Source organism: Mchenga conophoros, linkage group LG4 (genome assembly GCF_057382185.1).
Source record: "Mchenga conophoros isolate Kocher_MC1m ecotype Shallow Benthic linkage group LG4, M_conophoros_male_GT1.1, whole genome shotgun sequence".
In the NCBI taxonomy this organism is placed as follows: Eukaryota; Metazoa; Chordata; class Actinopteri; order Cichliformes; family Cichlidae; genus Mchenga; species Mchenga conophoros.
The window spans coordinates 13,110,944-13,129,599 of NC_140529.1; the positions used below are offsets into that span (position 1 = coordinate 13,110,944).

The 18,656-nt window shown below is 43.4% G+C and overlaps 1 protein-coding gene across 2 annotated transcripts in view; it reads left to right on the forward strand.

Annotated features, from left to right (window-relative positions):
- Positions 1-18,656, forward strand: part of LOC146575645 (E3 ubiquitin-protein ligase SMURF2) — a 54,079-nt gene that overhangs the window by 23,411 nt on the left and 12,012 nt on the right. For both annotated transcript variants that reach the window (XM_085270429.1, XM_085270430.1), the window contains 10 exons: positions 316-354; positions 2,244-2,352; positions 8,813-8,946; positions 12,514-12,579; positions 13,070-13,154; positions 13,319-13,402; positions 13,800-14,014; positions 16,269-16,353; positions 17,302-17,460; positions 17,551-17,598. In XM_085270429.1, the coding sequence (XP_085126555.1) occupies positions 316-354; positions 2,244-2,352; positions 8,813-8,946; positions 12,514-12,579; positions 13,070-13,154; positions 13,319-13,402; positions 13,800-14,014; positions 16,269-16,353; positions 17,302-17,460; positions 17,551-17,598 (1,024 nt within the window). The remainder of the gene's footprint in view (positions 1-315; positions 355-2,243; positions 2,353-8,812; positions 8,947-12,513; positions 12,580-13,069; positions 13,155-13,318; positions 13,403-13,799; positions 14,015-16,268; positions 16,354-17,301; positions 17,461-17,550; positions 17,599-18,656) is intronic.

Consider the following 18,656-nt stretch of genomic DNA (forward strand, 5'->3'; position numbering starts at 1 on the left):
GTTGCAAAGTTGTATATTGCAAACCAGACCGGAACACCTCCAGAATTTTTTTTAGGGGTGGCCGTGTATGGGGGCCACTAAAAGTCTTGGGGCAGCACACTAAAAACAGAACAGTGCAGGGGCACAGCAGAGTGGCAAACAAACAAACAAACAACAAAATTGTTACCAACATAGGACAGTCTTGCCAGGGATCAAGGGCCAGCAAATTTTGGGGGGTGGCCAGTTTCCCCCTTGGTGATGCCCCTGAAACCTGATCTTGTTGGGATGAATATTAAACATATATCTAATGCTTGACTTTTTGCTTTTGTTTTTCAGTCCTCTGCGCAAAAAACCTGGTGAAGAAGGACTTCTTCCGTAAGTATCTATTGCCTTTTATTTATCTTTTCATCATAAACCTTTTAAACCTTATTCAGACTTTCATTTAACCAACAACCATGGGAATTTGGTATGAAAGTGAAAGTGGTATGAGGACACTTTGAGCTGACAGAGAGGCCACTGTTTGCAGCTATGCTAGTATTTAAACAGTTTCATTTCAACAGATTTTCTCCAAATGTTCCTAATATGCAGTGTGTTTGGTAAATTTGTCTCGTATCGTAGAATGCCTTTAAAACCCTATAAGTGTAAGTTTTGTGCAACTGTTGCTTACTAGGTTCTTCAGCGTAGGTGTCAGCAAGTGTCACGTTTTGGTGTGTTTGGGTCAGGCTGTCATGGTGAATGAGCGTTTAAGACCCTCTGCTCGCTCAGGAGCTGAGCAAACATTCAGTTACGTGGAGAGTGGTGCTGCGAACATGGATACATATACAGACTTGGCTCTCGTGGTGTATTACAGTGTACTTATGTGAACATGCTGATCCAAGCTACAACTACTTTATTTGTAGATAGGAAAACATCAATCATAGAGGCCAGGCGCTTTTTGTGAAATAGTCACGAAAAAGTCTGTTTTGTGCTCAGGCACAATTTTGTTTTTTTGTTGGGTTTTTTTTCATGACAGAATGGCTTTAACATGTATTTCATGTCTGCAGCTTGTATTTTGCCCAGACAAAGCAGGGATGTGTCTCATGCTCACAAGTGAGGAGTCAATCCGATTGCAGGATGGGAGAGGCTCTCTGGAGAGCAGCTAAAAGACAGGGAGTGCCACAAAGCAACCTGGCCAGTGAGCCAGCCAGTAACCGTAGCTGGTTAGCAGCAACTGAACTTTCAAAATAAGAGGACGGAAGATTTTCTGTTACTAGGTACATCACAGTTCTCTAAGACGGATACAAAATACAAGTCTCAAATCTAGTCATTGTGGGAAAGCTGCTCACCATCTGCGCTGCTATCATGCTACTCTGCTACATGTGCTGCAGACAGTACTAGACTGATGTAACGAGTGCAGCTGGAGCCGGTAAGCTAAGTAAACGGTGTTATGACACTATTTACAAATTCCCCTGATCTTTGTTTTCTCCCTATCAGAGAATTTTGGAGAACATATACAGCAGGGATGCCAAACATAAGGCCCGCGGGCCAGAATTGCCCCGGCAAAGACTCCAACCTGGCCCGCTGGCCGTGTTTGTAAAATGTTAATACATTTTACAGCTTGTGCTACTAATAAAGAACACCTCCACCGTCTTTCATACTACACCAAAGTAATAATCAATTAAAATAACAGCTTTTGGGTTCCCCAGTGTTTTTACAATTTAAGTCCAACGAGTTGTGTTGATAGATTTATTTAATTAAATAGAGCAGAATATATTTAGCTGCGCTTCTTTCTCTTTTATTGAGATATCGTAGGGATTAAATGTGCAGCTAAACTTACGCAGACAGAAAGTGGATTTTTACTTGTCCGGCCCACTTTAGATCAAAGTGTGCTGTATGTGGCCCCTGACAAAGAATAAGTTTGACACCCCTGATATACACCAATCAGTGATAGGCTGCTACAGGCTAGTAGCACTGGTCCCACATTCTCAAACTGTTCTGGAGCACAAGAACTGTAATTATCATTTGCACCATTTATACTGTGAATTAATCATTTGTTATGTAAGGTGTCCCGTGCATCCTTGCACTGCAATGCGTTAACACCAGAGGATGTCAGTTGTCATAAGAATAGAAAAAGTTTGTGGAAGTAATAAAATGGTAATCTTTAGCCTGCCTGGACTGGTCCTGCAACAGAAATCAGTGTTGCGTTGATCACTGCATGTGCATTGTCTTTGTGTCTTGTTAAACTGTTTATTCTTGTGCTGCGGTGTGCTCTTTTCTCCCCGCAGGCCTGCCTGATCCATTTGCCAAGGTGGTCGTGGATGGTTCAGGACAATGCCACTCTACAGACACTGTGAGGAACACGCTTGACCCAAAGTGGAACCAACATTATGATCTGTGAGTCTCAGAGTCATTTTTCTTCTTCTTCATTTATTTATTTATTTATTTATAACACTGAATCATTTCTGACATCTGTTTGTAAGGATTTAAAAAGTCTTCTTTGGTTTATTTGAATACCTCCCACCGCCCCACAGACTAAATCTGATTACAAACAGCAGTTTGAGGCCATGCTTGGCTTATTGCAGTGCCTCTCAATTAGTATGCCTTTCTTTTTATAACCTTGAAGTGTGAGACTTTGCCAACCGATGAAAACAGCTCTTGCATCTGGCCTCTCACTTATTTAAATACTGTGTAATGACATAACCCTTCAGTCGAAAAATGTCCCTTGGAACAGTATTTAAGGAATCAGAAAAGGAGGGCCGTCTCCAATAGTATTTTCTTCCATTGACTGAAACACGTGCATGTCTTGTTGTACCCCGATTGCCTTTTTCCCAAAGATGGAGTGTCCTGCGAAAGTAACCTGGAAAAAACAGAGACAGAGCGTGAGTGAAAATGTGAGAGTGAAAGTTTCCAGTATTGGCCCAGTGTTTATCCAAGCCGTCATGCGTAGCCAACAGCGAGAGGAAGCACGTGTCTCCGTTTGTTTGGTTGCTGGGGATACAGGACCCTCTCTCTACAAGGCCCCACGCCTGTCGCATTTGACAAGAGGGAAAAAGTCACGCGCACGTACGCACACCTCGGGGATGAATTGTTGGAGCGGAGAACACAGACTCGTGGCTCAGTGGAAACGTCTCTGCTCTAATTTGTCCCGAGAGCCTGCAGATATCGTAGACTGGAATTTATGTGAAAACGACTTGGGTTTTTCTGCACCGGTGATACGTTTACCATGACTGTATCCCGTTTTACTGTCTGTGTTTATTCTCGTGGTGAACAGCAGAAGGACCCTCAGGTGGTGTGTTGGAGGAGAGAGGTTTTAATTGACTGAGAGCAGCTTCTCTGGCTGTCTGGCTGGCTCACACTTATTAAAATAGGGCCTGCAACACCTGGTGTTCCCAAAAGAGCCTAGTGCATTAAAGCTGTTGGCAGTGACTCTTTTTTTCCATTTGTTGTGTGTGAGGGTGTAGAAATGATGTGTGTGTGTGTGTGCTGGGTCTTCATTTCTTGGGCATGCTGCAGAGAGCAAACTGGCCCATGGTCTGTGACCCTTCAGCATTGTTGCAGGATGTTGCCAGCATGCCAAGAATAGTAGACGCAGTCTAGCTAGCTGCCTGGGTCGCACAATCCTTCTGCTTGCTCTCGGTTTCTAAAACAGATCCGTAACACTCATAGGATATGACTGAAATAAAGGAAGTCTAAGCTGAATAACTCCTGTTGGGGATTAGTAGAGGCAAGGATACTGTAATTATGAGTAATAAAACCGTTCGTCTGGAGGACCTTCATCGTTGTAGTAAGTGACGGGAAGTGTCTTCCTGCATTTTTGCACTCTTTTGTCATGCTGTCACATTTATTCAATTAGGAATCCATCAGATATAGTGTTATTAAATAATACATCTGCAATGTTAAGTGCCCTGTCTAGACTCAAATTTCTTTACACCCACCCGCTTATCCATTCCCCTCCCATCGTCTGAGCTCTAATTCTGTAGAAGCGACAAGTTCAAAAGAACTAATAGCTGGCTATTCCAGTTTCTCAGCTTTCCAAGGTACTACCAGTACAGTGCAAAAGTCTTGTGCCACCACTCATTTCTTTAGGTACGGTAATTAATTGAGACATGTGCAAACATACATACTAATATAAAGGCATAAACAGAATTTGTACAATTTTGAGTGCCAATATTTGGTATGATGACTTTTATTCTGAACTCTTCCATCTTGTCATTTCTTTAATAGTCTTCAGGAATAGTCGTCTGCCTTTCTGTTTAAATGACCCCACACTGCTTCAATAATGTTGATGTCTCGGCTCTGGGGAGCAGAGTCCTTGACTGATAGAAAACACCATATATAATTCTCCAGCTATGCTTTTACTACATTGGCAGTGTGTTTAAAGCCTTTGCCAATCAGACACTTTCCTGATTGCATACATTTCTACATTCATAATTACATCAATTTTTACAAGACCCCAACATCACTGGCTCAAATGCAGCCCAAACCATGACAGAGCCTCCACCATGCTTTACAGATGTACACACACTCCTGACCACTTGTGTATATATTGACTAGAATTTGAATCAAAAATGTCAAATTTGGATTCATCACTTCATCAGACCTGTTGCCACTGATTTTCAGTCCAGTTTTTCTGTAATTTGACATACCTCAGCCTTTTCTCCTGCTGCTTTAAGAATAGCTTCTTGTCAGCCACTGTTCAACTGAGTTTTTTTACTGCAACTTTTTGTGTGTGTCAGATGTTGCTTGTCCTATTTAGCTCTATCCACTGATGTTAGGTACTACTTGACTGGCAAATGACTGACCTTGCAATATAATACATTATTAATTCTATAATAAAAATGGTGTATTCTATTACTTTGAGCTATTTCAGTTCCAAATCTGTCATAATTGCTTGTGTCTTTTGGTCTTAAAATATCTTAAACACACATTTGCTAACAAAGGACCTTAAAAGATATCATCTTAAAATCAGTTTTCTGTTTTGCGAGGGTTTTTTTCCCGTTAAATCACTGGGTTAAGTGGTTTTGTTTTCGAGTCCAACTCCTGACTGTTGTTTGTTGCTTTGTTTTGGCTGGGATTTGGTTTAGTACATGTAATACATTGAAAGAAACCCTGAGGATAATGCTGAAAGCAGCCTCGCTGGGAAGCCTGCTTGTTTAGGTCCAGTAAAGTCTAACAAGAAATGACTTGAGAGCGATGATTGCACTTTGTGGTTAATGATGTAACTGTTGTATCTGTAGCAAGCAAGCTGTTGTGTATGATGAAATGGTTTGGGTTCCTTAGAATACTTCAATTTAAACTTTTTATATTTGTTAAATCAAAGAGGTATTTTATTACTGCCCTTTTTTAAGAGTCTTTAGGAAACAGATTTATTTTTGTTGGTGTTCGTCCACAACACAAATATCTGACACTGATTCACAGGTCTGGGATTTGTTGCATTTGTATCTCTGATTATGAATTTTTCATTTTGGTGTGTATTTTTTCTTAAACCTAAAATAAAACCAAAGATTCCTCTACTTAATGAAAGGTGTATTAAAAAAGCACACATGGCTCTTTAAATCTGCTGCTTTTCCTTTAATGCCAGTTTTCCCTGTGTGTGTGTGTGTGTGTGTGTGTGTGTGTGTGTGTGTGTGTGTGTGTGCCTATGACTGTATGAAAAATCTTAGCCAGACTAATGAATTTTATTACAAGGATCCAGATGACTTTGGTTTGGTTATAATACTTCCCTCCTGTCATGTCTGTCTGACATAGTAGCGCTCTCTCTCACATCGCACCCCAGACAGGCATTTGGCACTGACTCAAAATGTCCAGACGTCTTACTCACAGCCTCATTGTTTCATATCCCTTTTGGTAAGCAGCATGATAATTACAGTGGGATGCAGTTCTCCGAATCGTACAGACGATTAGTTTTAGACTGAAGGAGGGAGCCCACCCGAGCAGATGTGCCGCAACAGGTTCACATGCTGAGATTTTATCACACTGAGGCCTGACACACGAGGAGGCAGACACGATAAGGAAATAATTCCACTTATTTAGACGCGTCTCTCATTGCCAGCACATCTGTAACTCTGTGTGTGCCTGATCATGTCCTTTACTTGCATAGTGGTCAAACCAGTTAATCTTTTAAAGAGAAAATTATGCCCATTTCCAGCTCCCTTTTAAAAAAAGAAAAAAAAATTTCATGGAGTCTACTGGCCTATCCCAATTATTTTTCCCAGTTCCCCCATTCCCACTCCCTCAAATGCATCTTATTTCTGATTGGTTGCCCCTTGCTGACAGAAGATTTGACCCACCGAGTGGGAGGGGCTTTTGTACCTATAACCTGAGCTCAGTGCCTGTGGTGGTGGTGATGATGATGATTATCTCTCTTTGAAATCAGACCACAGAGCCAGGATGATAAAAAGTAAAAAGACTGTTGAAATGGAGCATTTAAAGCAGTTTGAAGCCTGAGCTTTCTGGCTCTCAGGAGTTTGTACTCAAGCTGACCTCATTATTTGAAAGCTTGACCAACAATAATATTGGTGTAACAATGTACACCAGTCAGGTACAATGTTATGACCATTGAATAAGATTGTGTTGGTCCTCCTTTAGTTGCCAAAAAAAAGCCAGACCTACCCATCAAAGCATGGACTCAACTCGACCCCTGAAGGTGTGCTGTGGTATCTGGCACCAAGATGTTGGCAACAGATCCTTTAAGTCCTGCAAATTTTGAGGTGCTGCCTCCATGGATTGGACTTGTTTGTTCAGAACATCCTAGAGATGCTCAATTGGAGGAAAATTTGGAGGCCAAGTCAACCCTTAAAATTGCTATTGCTTTCCTCAAACCACTCCTGAACCATTCGTACTTTTTGGCCTGGTCCATTATCCTGCTGAAAGAGGCCACGGACATGAGGAAATACGGTTTCCATGAAAGGGTGTTCATGTTCATGAAGCAATTTGGGTAGATGGTACGTGTCAAACTAACAGCCACCTGGAGGACTCGAGGTTTCCCAGCAGAACATGGCTTTCCATAGGTCATCCTGGTCTCAGGTGTTCCCCAGGTAACCAATGCCCACAAATACCCAGCCATCCAGGCCGCCTTCTCTCATCGCTCCAGTTCTGATGCTCACATACCCATTGTTGGTGCTTATGGTCGTGGGAAGGGGTCAGCATGGATACCCTGACTGGTCTGCAGCTATGCAGAACCATACACAACAAACTCCATCTAACGCTGGTTCTATCAGAACCAGCGTTAGATGGAGATAAAGAGAGATAATCATTGTTACTCACTTCACCGGTCAGTGCTCATTTTCTGTCTTACAAAAAACAATCAGGCATAACATTGTAAGGAAAACTATAATAGGACCTTGTAATGTTCTCAGTACTTGCAGTACAACCGTAGCAATCGCTGTCAGTCATAACACGGGCTAGTTTTTACGCTAAGTTTGTGTAGTGTTTACCTACAAAAACTTGTATACCTATACCTGTTATTATTTCCCTCTTTACTCTGTCTCGTGACACCATTCCCATTCAGTTAGCTTGAAATAACAAATAGTATCACAGTGAGACTAAAGCTGGGTTTTTTTTTTTTACACAGGAACTACAAAAGATGTCAGAAGAATTGGGTCAGGACATTGTCTGAAGTTTTCTTTTGTAGATGTAGCCCACAGCTGGAGATCATTTACATCAGCCATGAGCCGCCTGAACGAGGCAGAACACAGGACAGCCAATCAACAACCGCGAATTCACCTGCAGCTTTTTTCACATCGCCACAGATCGGTGCAGTCGGGCATCACAAAGCCTTTGTACTGGAGCTGCATTTACACTTGCAACTCCTTCCACTGCTGTCTAGAAAAGCTCATGTCTAAAACAACCGTAGACCATCAACCTCTGAAAAACAGGAGCCTCTATGATGTTTAATAGGGTGATATCCCCTCAGAGCTGCTAGCGCTGCTGCAGAGTCGGTCTTGCTGTGTGATATTTCATCCTATAATTATTGACTTGTCATTTAAATTTTTTTTCATCCTCTTTAAGTGCAATCATTAACCATCTTCAACCGAGATTACAGTGGGTTTTAACATTATGTCGAGGGCTTACTGTACAGCTACTGCACTTCTTACCTCATCATAAACTCATAAAGTCAAAATAGTTTACTTTGAGGCAAACAGCCTTCAAATTATATAACTAATGTTACGGCCTTCCATGTTTGGCAGAGCAGTTAATGACTGTTTATACCCAATCATAATTTCAGTGCTGCTGGTTTGATCAAAGAAAGTCATTTGTACTTTTCATATATTGAGGAAAATGGTTTTCTTAAAATGTCTTGTGTGTAAATTGTATAAGCCAAAAGAAAACTCGATGTCAGCCCAAGTTTAAAAATCCATTTTGTAGCAAAACGTAGGGCTTATTTCATTTCCCCTGCACGCTGGGAGAGTATTTAAAATGACGACAGATCAGGGGGCATTTTACAGTTAAAGTGGTTTTGTTGCTGTGGTGTCATCGCAGGAGTACCGTGGCCTTCTGTCCCACTTTTATTGAGGATGGCTGGTGATAAATGATTCAGAGAATCCCACTCCACTTGTGGTGCTTCGTCTTCTTCTCAGGCACAGAGGATCAGAAAATCCCTCTGAGCTTGCTCACCTACCTCTTCCACATCCATGTGTGCCGACTCCGCCTCGCTTTGTAGTCCTTGACAAGGAGTTTTAGTAGTAACCTCCGTGACGTGGGTGCGTCTTTGCTGTAGTGCCGGGGAAATCCTCAGGGAAATTTCTATTACCTTTCACCAGATGTCTGTTTGTTGAGCAGTAAAAGAGAGTTTCTATGGCACATCTCATTAAATACGTGTACCTATTATATCTCCTTTTCTCTTTCCCAACAGATACATTGGAAAATCGGATTCCATCACCATCAGCGTGTGGAATCACAAGAAGATCCATAAGAAGCAAGGAGCTGGCTTTCTGGGCTGTGTCCGCCTTCTGTCCAATGCTATCAACCGCCTTAAAGACACAGGCTGTAAGTGCCAGTGATGCTTTAATGTATCTGCCGCACATTATGATGTTTAATTTTCCCTTTTTTCCCTAAACCCTCTTTAACAGTGTAGCTCTCTGTGGATTAACAATATATTTGGCATTTTGTGTCAGCACAAGTAGCAAAGTGATGTACTTTAATGCGTATAGATTTCTGCATCCAGGTTAAGATTGTCTTGTAATATTCAAATCTCCAGCCCAACCTTATACCTCTGAAAAGCTTGTACAAACATGACAAATGACAGCTGCTGGTTATAGGTTATACTTCATTATCATTATGAACATTATGACCAGATGGATCTTTTTAAAATTTTGCCAACTGGCCTCGTACTTTTGGCCTCGTACTTTTGGCCCCAAAAAAGCAACTAATTATATTAATTGTTGAAATTAGCAGCTCTAAGTCTGCGTTCATGGATCTCTGTGGGAAAAGGATGGACTGCACTGTTTCTTGTCTAATGTGCGTTGGGATCTCGTACGTCAGTAGTCGGAGAATGGATTGAGAAATTGACAGGCAGATCATGGAGTATCTTCAGCGATGTGGAGAGATGGGAGCCTCAAGCTGCGGGTAGTGACCTAAAAAAATAAGATCACAGATACAAGCGGTGAAAATGAGTTTCCTCCAAAGAGTTGGTGAGGGATGAGGCGTGGAGCTCAGTCCTTCAGAAGAGACTTAAAGTACATCTCTTCTGCAATGAGCCAGATGAGGTGGGTAGAATGCCTCACAGATTCTTCCTGGGTCAGGTGAAGTGTGCATGTCCAATTGGTGGGGGGGACCTGAGGGCAGACTAGAACAGGCTGAAGGAAATCTGTCTCCGGCTTGGCTTAAGGCCGCCTCAGGGGAGGGGGTGGTCAGTGTAGCTCTGCTGAGACTTTGATTAAAGGAGCACTAAATTCCCAGGAATTAAAGAAATGTAAAATATTTTGGAGCATAGTTAATAGAAGGATGCTTCCTAATAGTTGTCGGTTGATTATTACGAAATGTATATTTGACATATTAAAATAATTCTGATTCAGATAATGAAGGTCCTGAAGACTAAATGTGTTAATAAGATATGAATACAGGTTAAAACGTGAGTCCTCTCCAGGTTGTTGTGAAAATTGATAATAAACATGCTAAAATACTGCTGCATTGTACTTTTCCTTGACATCCAGTTGCTTAATACATACAGAGACACTGTCAGGCTCCTACTTAATATATTGCATTAAATTATAATGCATGTGGAACAGGATATCCGTAATCTTTGTTTTTTCAGACATTTTCTTTAACGGGACTTCCTTAAAATTGAGATTTAAAGAACTCTTGCTCTCCTCACACTTAAAAGAGGGCTTTTCCTTCCAAACTGACTGTTAATATGTTCATTGCATTAATTAGCAGCTGCTAGGATTAGCCTGTGCTTTGCTAATGAGACAGAGGGACTTGATCTCAATGAAAACAAGTATGAAATCACAAACTTTAAAGATGATCTATTACAGTTTTCCTTATACTTGTCACACATGTGTAGTGTGACAAATGCTAAAGGCTCAGTTTCAGACTGTTTTTTGTGCTCGTGGCTCTGTATGATGTAGTTAAGAGCAGATATTCCTAATATGGTCATCTCAGTCACAGGGCTCCACCCACATGCTGTTCAAAGCTTTTGTTTGCCAGGGGTAGCCAATCGGAAGAAAGCTGGCAGAGGAGGCCAACCTCAACAGCAGGCTGATGTGAGGTTTATTTTATCTGGATCTTGTACTTTAAAATATGTCTGGATGACCTCAGTTTTTTTTTCTATTAGCTCTTTATGCGTTATTTGATTTACTCGGTTTATTACAATCTGCTGGAGAAGATGACAGCAGTTAAATTGTCATTTACGGCCATCAGACCTCCACAGCTCACTGAAGCTGGACTATCTGTCCACACCGCTGCTGCCAGAGCTACGCGACTGCAACTTAGAGTGGCTCCATTTAGTGCCCTGTCTCACTCGCTAAGCCTGACAGAGGCCAGACCGGGGTGTGAGAGGGGTCAGCACTCTGCCCCTGCCAGAACAGGAAGAGCCATTTAACATCACCCAGCAATTACGGTAAAAATGTCTCATGTCAGAAGCTAACTGGATAAATGAGACGAAGGTCTTAGTTAATGGCTCCCTATATAAAAGCCCTGCCAGATTGTTGTAGCTTCAGCAAAAGCGGTCTGGAGTGAGTCTGAGCCAGTACCTGCTCCATGGGCCTGCGGTCTTGTAGGCAGAACCGTGAAAGAATCCCACCAGTTTTCCTAGAAGCTCCTGACATTGTTGTTTTCCTGGAGGGACACAGGAAACCTGAACCTTGTGCCACAGCTGTGAGTGGTTTGCCTCCCGCTTTTCCCCTCGCTGTCTCTCTCTCCCTCTCTCTCTCCTGGCCTTCTCCTCACCCCTCGGGTTTCTCCTCGAGTCTCCTCTGTAGACTGGGAACATGTGCGCGCACGCACACACACACACACACACACACACAAATGCCATTGTAACTAATCTCGCTCTATCTCCGTCTGCCGATCTAGACAACCGGTCATTTCACGCAGACATGCATAATTGTGCAGCTATTTAAGTGTAAGCATAGATATGTAGTGTTGTGGTCTCTCCCCTTGTGTGCGTTTGTCATTCTTTTGTCTGTGTGTGTGCTTTTACCAGCACTTGCCATTCAGTCCCCTCCACAAGCCTTACCGAGGGCACAGAGTACAACTTTTGTGTATAATTGTAGAGCGTCTCGGGTTGACTGTAACATTTATACATAATTGCAACGTTTATGTTTCATGTCCTCTTGTATATGACTGTGCAAGTATTTACATGTATACACTTTCATCCAACCTCAGCACGAGTACATTTTCTGTTTTGTCAGTGGCTGCTGACCTCCGGCCAGCCTCGTAACGCTTCGACCGTTGCCAGTTTTGGTCCCTGTTTAGTCTAGACACACATCCTGAGCTGATCTGCATGACACCCAGACAACAGAGAGCAGATAGTGGCATTTCTCATGTCTGCAGGCAACTTCTTTTTTCCTTTCTCTCTTTTCCGCCTGATCTCTCTCCGTTTCTCACTCACTCTCAAATTCCGCAGACTTTAAGAAGTTCAGACAAAGAGTTTCCAGACTTTGGCAGAAGTTCATGTCCACGCTAAGGCTGAGCGGAATAGTGCAGGCTTTGTACTGAAATTTGTCAAATGTTTGACCCCAGCATTTGAACTGAAGCCCGCTCTGTACCGATGCTCAGTGAGTTTTTGTTTTTTACTGCCAGTGGCTGTTCCACGGAGCAGACCATCTGTTCCAGGGCACAGCCAAGCTGTGGTCTGCAGACAGAAGAATGAGAGACAGATAATGACGGAGACTCTGAGTGATGTAAATGATACAGAGCAGTGGGAATTATCCAAAGTGTGCGGGGAGACGAATACATCCCAACACACGCTAGTTTACATGTCTTTCTGAAGTTGATGAATCCTTTTTTTTTCTTTTGTTCTTTTTACTCCTCCTTTCATCTCTATTCTCATTTCCTGTCTGTCTGATTGGCTTCTTCCTCTCCTCTTTGCCTCTCTCACTCTCTCCTGAACAGATCAGAGACTAGACTTGAACAAACTGAGTCCCAACGACAGCGACACAGTCAGGGGCCAGATAGTGGGTGAGTACGGTTTTGTGTGCCCGCTGTAAAACTATCCGGTGATACTTTATAACTTCCTTTGACAGAGGTTGTAGAAGAATCGCAGTGTTCTGTTTTGCTTCTCACGTGTATAAACAGCTCAAAATGAATGCGACCTGCCAAATGTTGCTTGAAAATCTGCTTCTTTTGTCACACACAAAATACATCACTGAAGCTCAGATTTACCACGTGCTCCCGGCAGAAGTTTAAAAACAAAAAAAGATCTGGAAGGAAATGCATTTTTGTTTAACCAGACCCTTCAGCATACCTCTGATTTGAAAAAAAAAAATTAAAAAGAAATAACCTTTTCCCTGCTTCTACTAAAGACACAAAGTTCCATTTTGTGCATGGATAAAATATCTGTGCCTACGCTGTGAGCTGCAGTCTAGTAACACGTGTGTGTGTGTGTGTGTGTGTGTGTGTGTGTGTGTGTGTGTGCGCGCGCGCATCTGTCTGCCATGTGTTGCTGTAGTGAGCCTGCAGTCGAGGGACCGGATAGGCACAGGAGGTCCTGTGGTGGACTGCAGTCGGCTGTTTGACAATGATCTTCCAGATGGGTGAGTGAGTCGGGGAACTCTCTTGTCTTCTCGGAAGAGATATTATTTTTGAAATTCATATAAGAATACGATATCTGCATGTAGTGAAAGGGGGCAGCGCGTCTACTAGATGCTTCTGTGTCTGCTTAACCGTGTGCTGTGTCTGTGTACGTTTCTGCTGCCAGCTGGGAGGAGAGGAGGACCGCGTCTGGGCGCATCCAGTACTTGAACCACATCACACGCACCACACAGTGGGAGAGGCCTACCAGGTGAGTACACTCTGCAGCCTCTGCAGAATCTCAAAGCCAGACCTCTTAAATCAAACAGCAGCAGGCTGATGGAAATCCACATCACTGGCCTCAGTGCTCCCAAACTGGGGAGCTCTGGAGAAAAATTGAGTGGGCTCCTTGAAGGGGGGAAAAAAAAACAAAAAAAAGGTGTCAGACAAATTGCTTCAGACAGTGGCGTTAAATGATACGGAGGAGCTGAGAAGAGCAGAAATGAAGGCATCTCTTTTTTTCCTCTGCCTTTTCTTCTTAGGTTCTTTTTTTTTTTTTTTTTTAATGTCTCAAGCAACCTCTTTTGTATTTATTACTCGATTCTGACGTCAGCCACACTCTTCTGTTAATTATTGAACTCCTCCTACCTGCCTTTTTGCCCTCTCAGGCCGGCATCGGAGTACTCCAGCCCCGGCCGTCCTCTAAGCTGCATTGTGGACGAGAACACGCCTATTAGCACGAACGGCGCCACGCCCACCACAGCGTTACCGCCGAGCAACGGCGACCAGCGAGCGCAGGAGAGACGGGTCCGTTCGCAGAGGCACCGCAACTACATGAGCAGAACCCATCTGCACACGCACCCTGACCTTCCCGAGGGATACGGTTAGTATTTGTGAACATGCGCACAGCCTGGTGAAAAGACTAAAAATGTCACATTTACATGCTTTTTGCAGGTTGTGCACCGTTCTGAGTAAGTGATTGCAGAAGATTGACAAACTGTCATCATTTGCTGCAAATGCACTGAAAGAATTCCTATACGAGTCATGGCTTCCCATAATGCACGGGGCATTTCTTCTTCACTGTTTATTCGCCACTCTGAACGTAATCATTAGTTGTGATTCATCTCTGGCTCTCTTCCACAGTTTGTCTCTAGTCCTTTCTTCTTCCCCTCACCCCCAACCAGTCTAAGCAGATAGCTGCCCCTCCCTAAGCCTGGTCCTTCTGGAGGTTTCTTCCTGTAAAAAGGGGTGTTTCCTTCCCACTGTCGCCAAGCCATTGCTCATAGGGCATCTTCTGATTGTTGTTTCTCTGTTTTCTTTTCTGAATTTTTTATATCTTTTATCACTTATAATAAAATCATTCTTACTGGTGGCAAGAGTCATAAACTCCTACTCCTCCTGACAGACAAACAGGTTATTAACTAATCTGACTAATCAGTTCAGTTCTTTTGAAATGGTGAAGTTGAACTTGAGTTCTCTGAAAAGATAGTCTTCCAATCTTTTAAAAAAAAGTGATATAATTCAGTGCACTGTGCTAATAGTTCTGCACTTGACCCAGATTTTCTAATCTTAATGCAGATAAATCTCCAGCGAAAGCCGCCTCCACAACAAATAGTGCCATCATTCTACTGCTGTTGTGTTAATTGCTTGGCCCTCCTCCCTGCTCAACGCTGAGCCCAGCTAATCTGCGTCCTCATTCAGTCGGCCGCTGCTCACATGACTCTGCAGTTCGACACAAGGAGCCTGAAATACTGGCTCCGTTTTAGACCATCTAATTGAATTGATCTAACTGTTAAAAGCTGGCTGCAGACACAGTCTTCCCCCCTCTGTTCCCCTGATTTTTTTGTTTTTTTTGGAAGCAGACAATCAAACGCATTCATATAAAAGCAAACACACACAGGCTGTGTTTCCCTGCACAGCTCAAGGGAATTTTGTTTATCCTCACAGTAACATCATCTGCAGGATTTGGGAGCCAGAGCCATAGAAGCGTATCACAGCTTTGCCCTCAGTCCCTCAGATTAGGAGGCTCCAAGCATTGCTATGCTTGGTCCTCTACCTCCTTTGCTCCCCATCTCTGTACCTCTTTCTCTTAATCGAGTTAACATGAGTGCCAGAAGAAGCAACCTCGGCTGGACCGAAAACAAATAAAGATTATGATGTTTAGGCATCAATTCATTCAATTTTTTCTGATAACACCAAAAGCTGCTGATTCAGAGAGTGACCTTTCATTTGCACATACAGCCAGTGTAACAAGACCGTGAGAAAGCCTCCTGTACTTGCTTAGCATGTCTGAATAAAGCTCTAAGGATCCTGTGGCTTAATTAAAGGAGAAGCTAGAGCGAGGGGGGTTCATTGTACAGCCTGCAGGACAGAACAGACCTGCCAAAAAGACCCAATCTGGCCTATTTAGATGACTTTCCAGGGGGAGGGTGTATTTATTTATTTATTGATTTTTAAATTGGATCTATGAATTGACTTTACAATGTTGTTTCTTTGAGATTAGGCTTGAACCGGCCCATAAACTGAAACCGCACTTGGAGCTAGACAAATCCAGCAATATAAGTACGTCCTCACTCTGCCCTTACTTTGTTAATTCTTCGGGGTTTCACGTAAAACCTGTCAGCAGCTTTTTGGTTCCCGCATGAGCCAAGAGATGTCTGCCCGCGCCTCGAGCGTGCAGCGCGCTCATCGGCTAAGTGGTGGGTTTGTAAGGTCGTGTGTACGTGCGTATTAAAGTAGGCTAGCACAGCCAAAGGGATGCCAGCGAAGAGCTCTCTCATGGCAAGCAGCTCCATGGAAATATATGTCATGCCATGATGAATGAGCTCACCAACTAAAGAGTCAGACATCCCCCCCCCCTCCAGTCTCTCCAGCGTTCATCTCCCTGTCTCTCACCTCACCCCCTCCCTGCCGCCACTTTCAGGCTGCCTTTTGGGATCTCCACTGACTCGAGCAGTTTTTTAAACTCCATCTGTCTATCACGCTCGAATGCAGACGGGGGTCGCCCAGTGGCATACAAACTCAACTCTGTTTTTTCAAATTCGTCTGGATGATTTGATGCACATTTAATTGCCTAATCTAAGTGTTCAAGCGAACATATAATGAACGATTAATTGTATGTTTTTGTCTTACTACAGAGCAAAGGACAACACAGCAAGGACAAGTTTACTTCCTCCACACTCAGACAGGTGTCAGCACGTGGCACGATCCCAGGGTACCCAGGTATATTCTTCACAGGACGTCCAAATGCATACACATAACACTAGTTTAAAGCCAAAAATGCTTCTAGAATAAATGTAGTCAAACCTGTTGCTTGGCTCCACTTTTCATGATATGCTGCTAGAATCAAAAGTTTCAGGTCACTGCACACAGACTGTCTGTGGTAGACAATTGGCTATTTTAATTGGGGGGAATGGGGAAGACACCAAAATCACTTATCCTTCTTTCTTATACTTCACGGTCCCCCTGACAGAATCCATAGCTCGTGTTATTCCCGGTCGCCTTGCAGTGCGCCGTAAACCTGGAGCTGATTATGAGCCTAACATGCTGTGAGAAGACCCATGTCACGGGGCTCTGAGAGCAATTCGGTCCTCTGGCATGAGTACCGAAAGGCCCGAACCACATGGCCAACAGCACACAGGTCTCACTCAGTCATACCAGAGGCTGTTGAGTAACACCCGCTGAGGCATGTGCATCTTATTGATTACCGTATTCTGAAAGAATGCACAATCTCTAAAATGTGTAGAAACAGACTTCAGTGCGCTCGCTCAATAAATCACGACTGATCACTTCTGTCTTGCATCCAATGAGATTATGAGTGATAGAGGATGTTTTTATTGGTCTAGATAGGAGCCTGTCAGGAGCCACAGCTTGTGAGGCTCTGGTCACTTTGGCTCCAAATCTTAAAAACTGAAAGGTTAGCGCCAGCGTAGCTGCAATTTCTGAACGTCTTGGTCTCCCTGGAGTCCAGCTGAAAGGCTGAAGGGCAGCTGTAAATAGTTTTAGATGGGAGGAAGAAGAAAAACAGAATAAAAGTGATTTCTCAGACATTCAGAATCCCGCTGTCTGCTTTAATTCTTTTCAGTGCTTAGTGCTTTCACGTGTTTCATATCTACCCTACATTAAATTTGCGCTTTCTAACTCTTTGTTTGCTGTTTTCGTACACCTCAGAGATCTGAGTAATGTAAACTGTGAGGAACTGGGTCCTCTACCTCCGGGATGGGAAATACGGAACACGGCAACCGGGAGAGTGTACTTCGTCGATCATAACAACCGAACCACACAGTTCACAGACCCGCGCCTCTCCGCTAACCTGCATCTAGTCCTAAAGTAAGCATGGGACGCTTCAATCGGGGAAAAATGTGAAATAGACCGATGCAAAAGCAAAGATTTATTTTTCTTTCCATTTCGTCTCTGCAGTCCAAGTCCAAATGGTTCTCGAGGAGGCATCGAGAGTCAGAATGTCAGGTAAGGGTCGGGCTTTGTGCCAGCAACACACACACACACAAGCAGACACTGCCAGACTTCATTCGTATAGTTTGCCTCCCTCTGAGCCAATGTTTTTGCCCCGGGATCCTGCGTGTTCACCACCTGCAGACGTTCAACACCCAGCGCACTGCTTCTGCTGAGCAGACGTCTGTGAGCACTCACCCACAGAAATACATACACAGGGCACTTCCCCCGCACGCTCTTTCTTTTCAAATTTCCAAATTCCTCAGTCCATGCAGAGGGTTTTGATCGTAAAGGCGTTTTAGCACACTATCCGTCACAAAGCTGTCTTTGGCCAGACATCAAATAGCAGAGTGGAAACCGAGGCTGGCGTGTCTGCGGCCGAGCAGCGTCTCAACGTCCAGGAGGCGAAGCATAAATTCTATGCCCAAAGTAAATGAAGGAACTGTAATGGCCCGCGCTCGGTGCATGTCGGCGTGCGGGGATGCACATGCTCAGAATTTCTTCCCCTGCGCAGCTGTTCAAACACACACTGCGTAGAAGCATCAGCAGCCGCCGTAGAATTACCCAGAGGCCTTTGCTCTGCAAAAGCTGCAGAAGTGTACGGCGCTTTGGTGGGCTTTCTCCGCCTGACCTCATTCCTGCTCCGTGCAGAGATGGAATGCATCGACACGGAGATCATGTTTCTTTCTTCTTTTTTTCCCCTCCTTCTCTTTTCTGATGGATCAAAGGACGTGTTTGGGCTTTTGGATTAGCTGGGCCCTGTGGCCCTCCTAACAAAGTTAAAAAAATAAAATTGGTTGCTTTGCATGCCACATTTGTTTATAATAATTTGTCATAAGCATAATTATGACCAGATGTATAAAGGAGAAAAAATGGAATTTTGATTGTGTATAAATTATGATATGAAGATTAGCTAATAAGTGGGTGTGTGTTTTTAAAGTAAGATAGAAAAATGTCTGCAGTTATTGGAGTTCTTGTGCTGTGTGGTTCCTCTTTTTTTGTGTGCGTGTGTTAAGTCTTGGTTACTCAAGAACACTTGGACCTTGGTCTGAGATATGCAAAACCTCCATAAA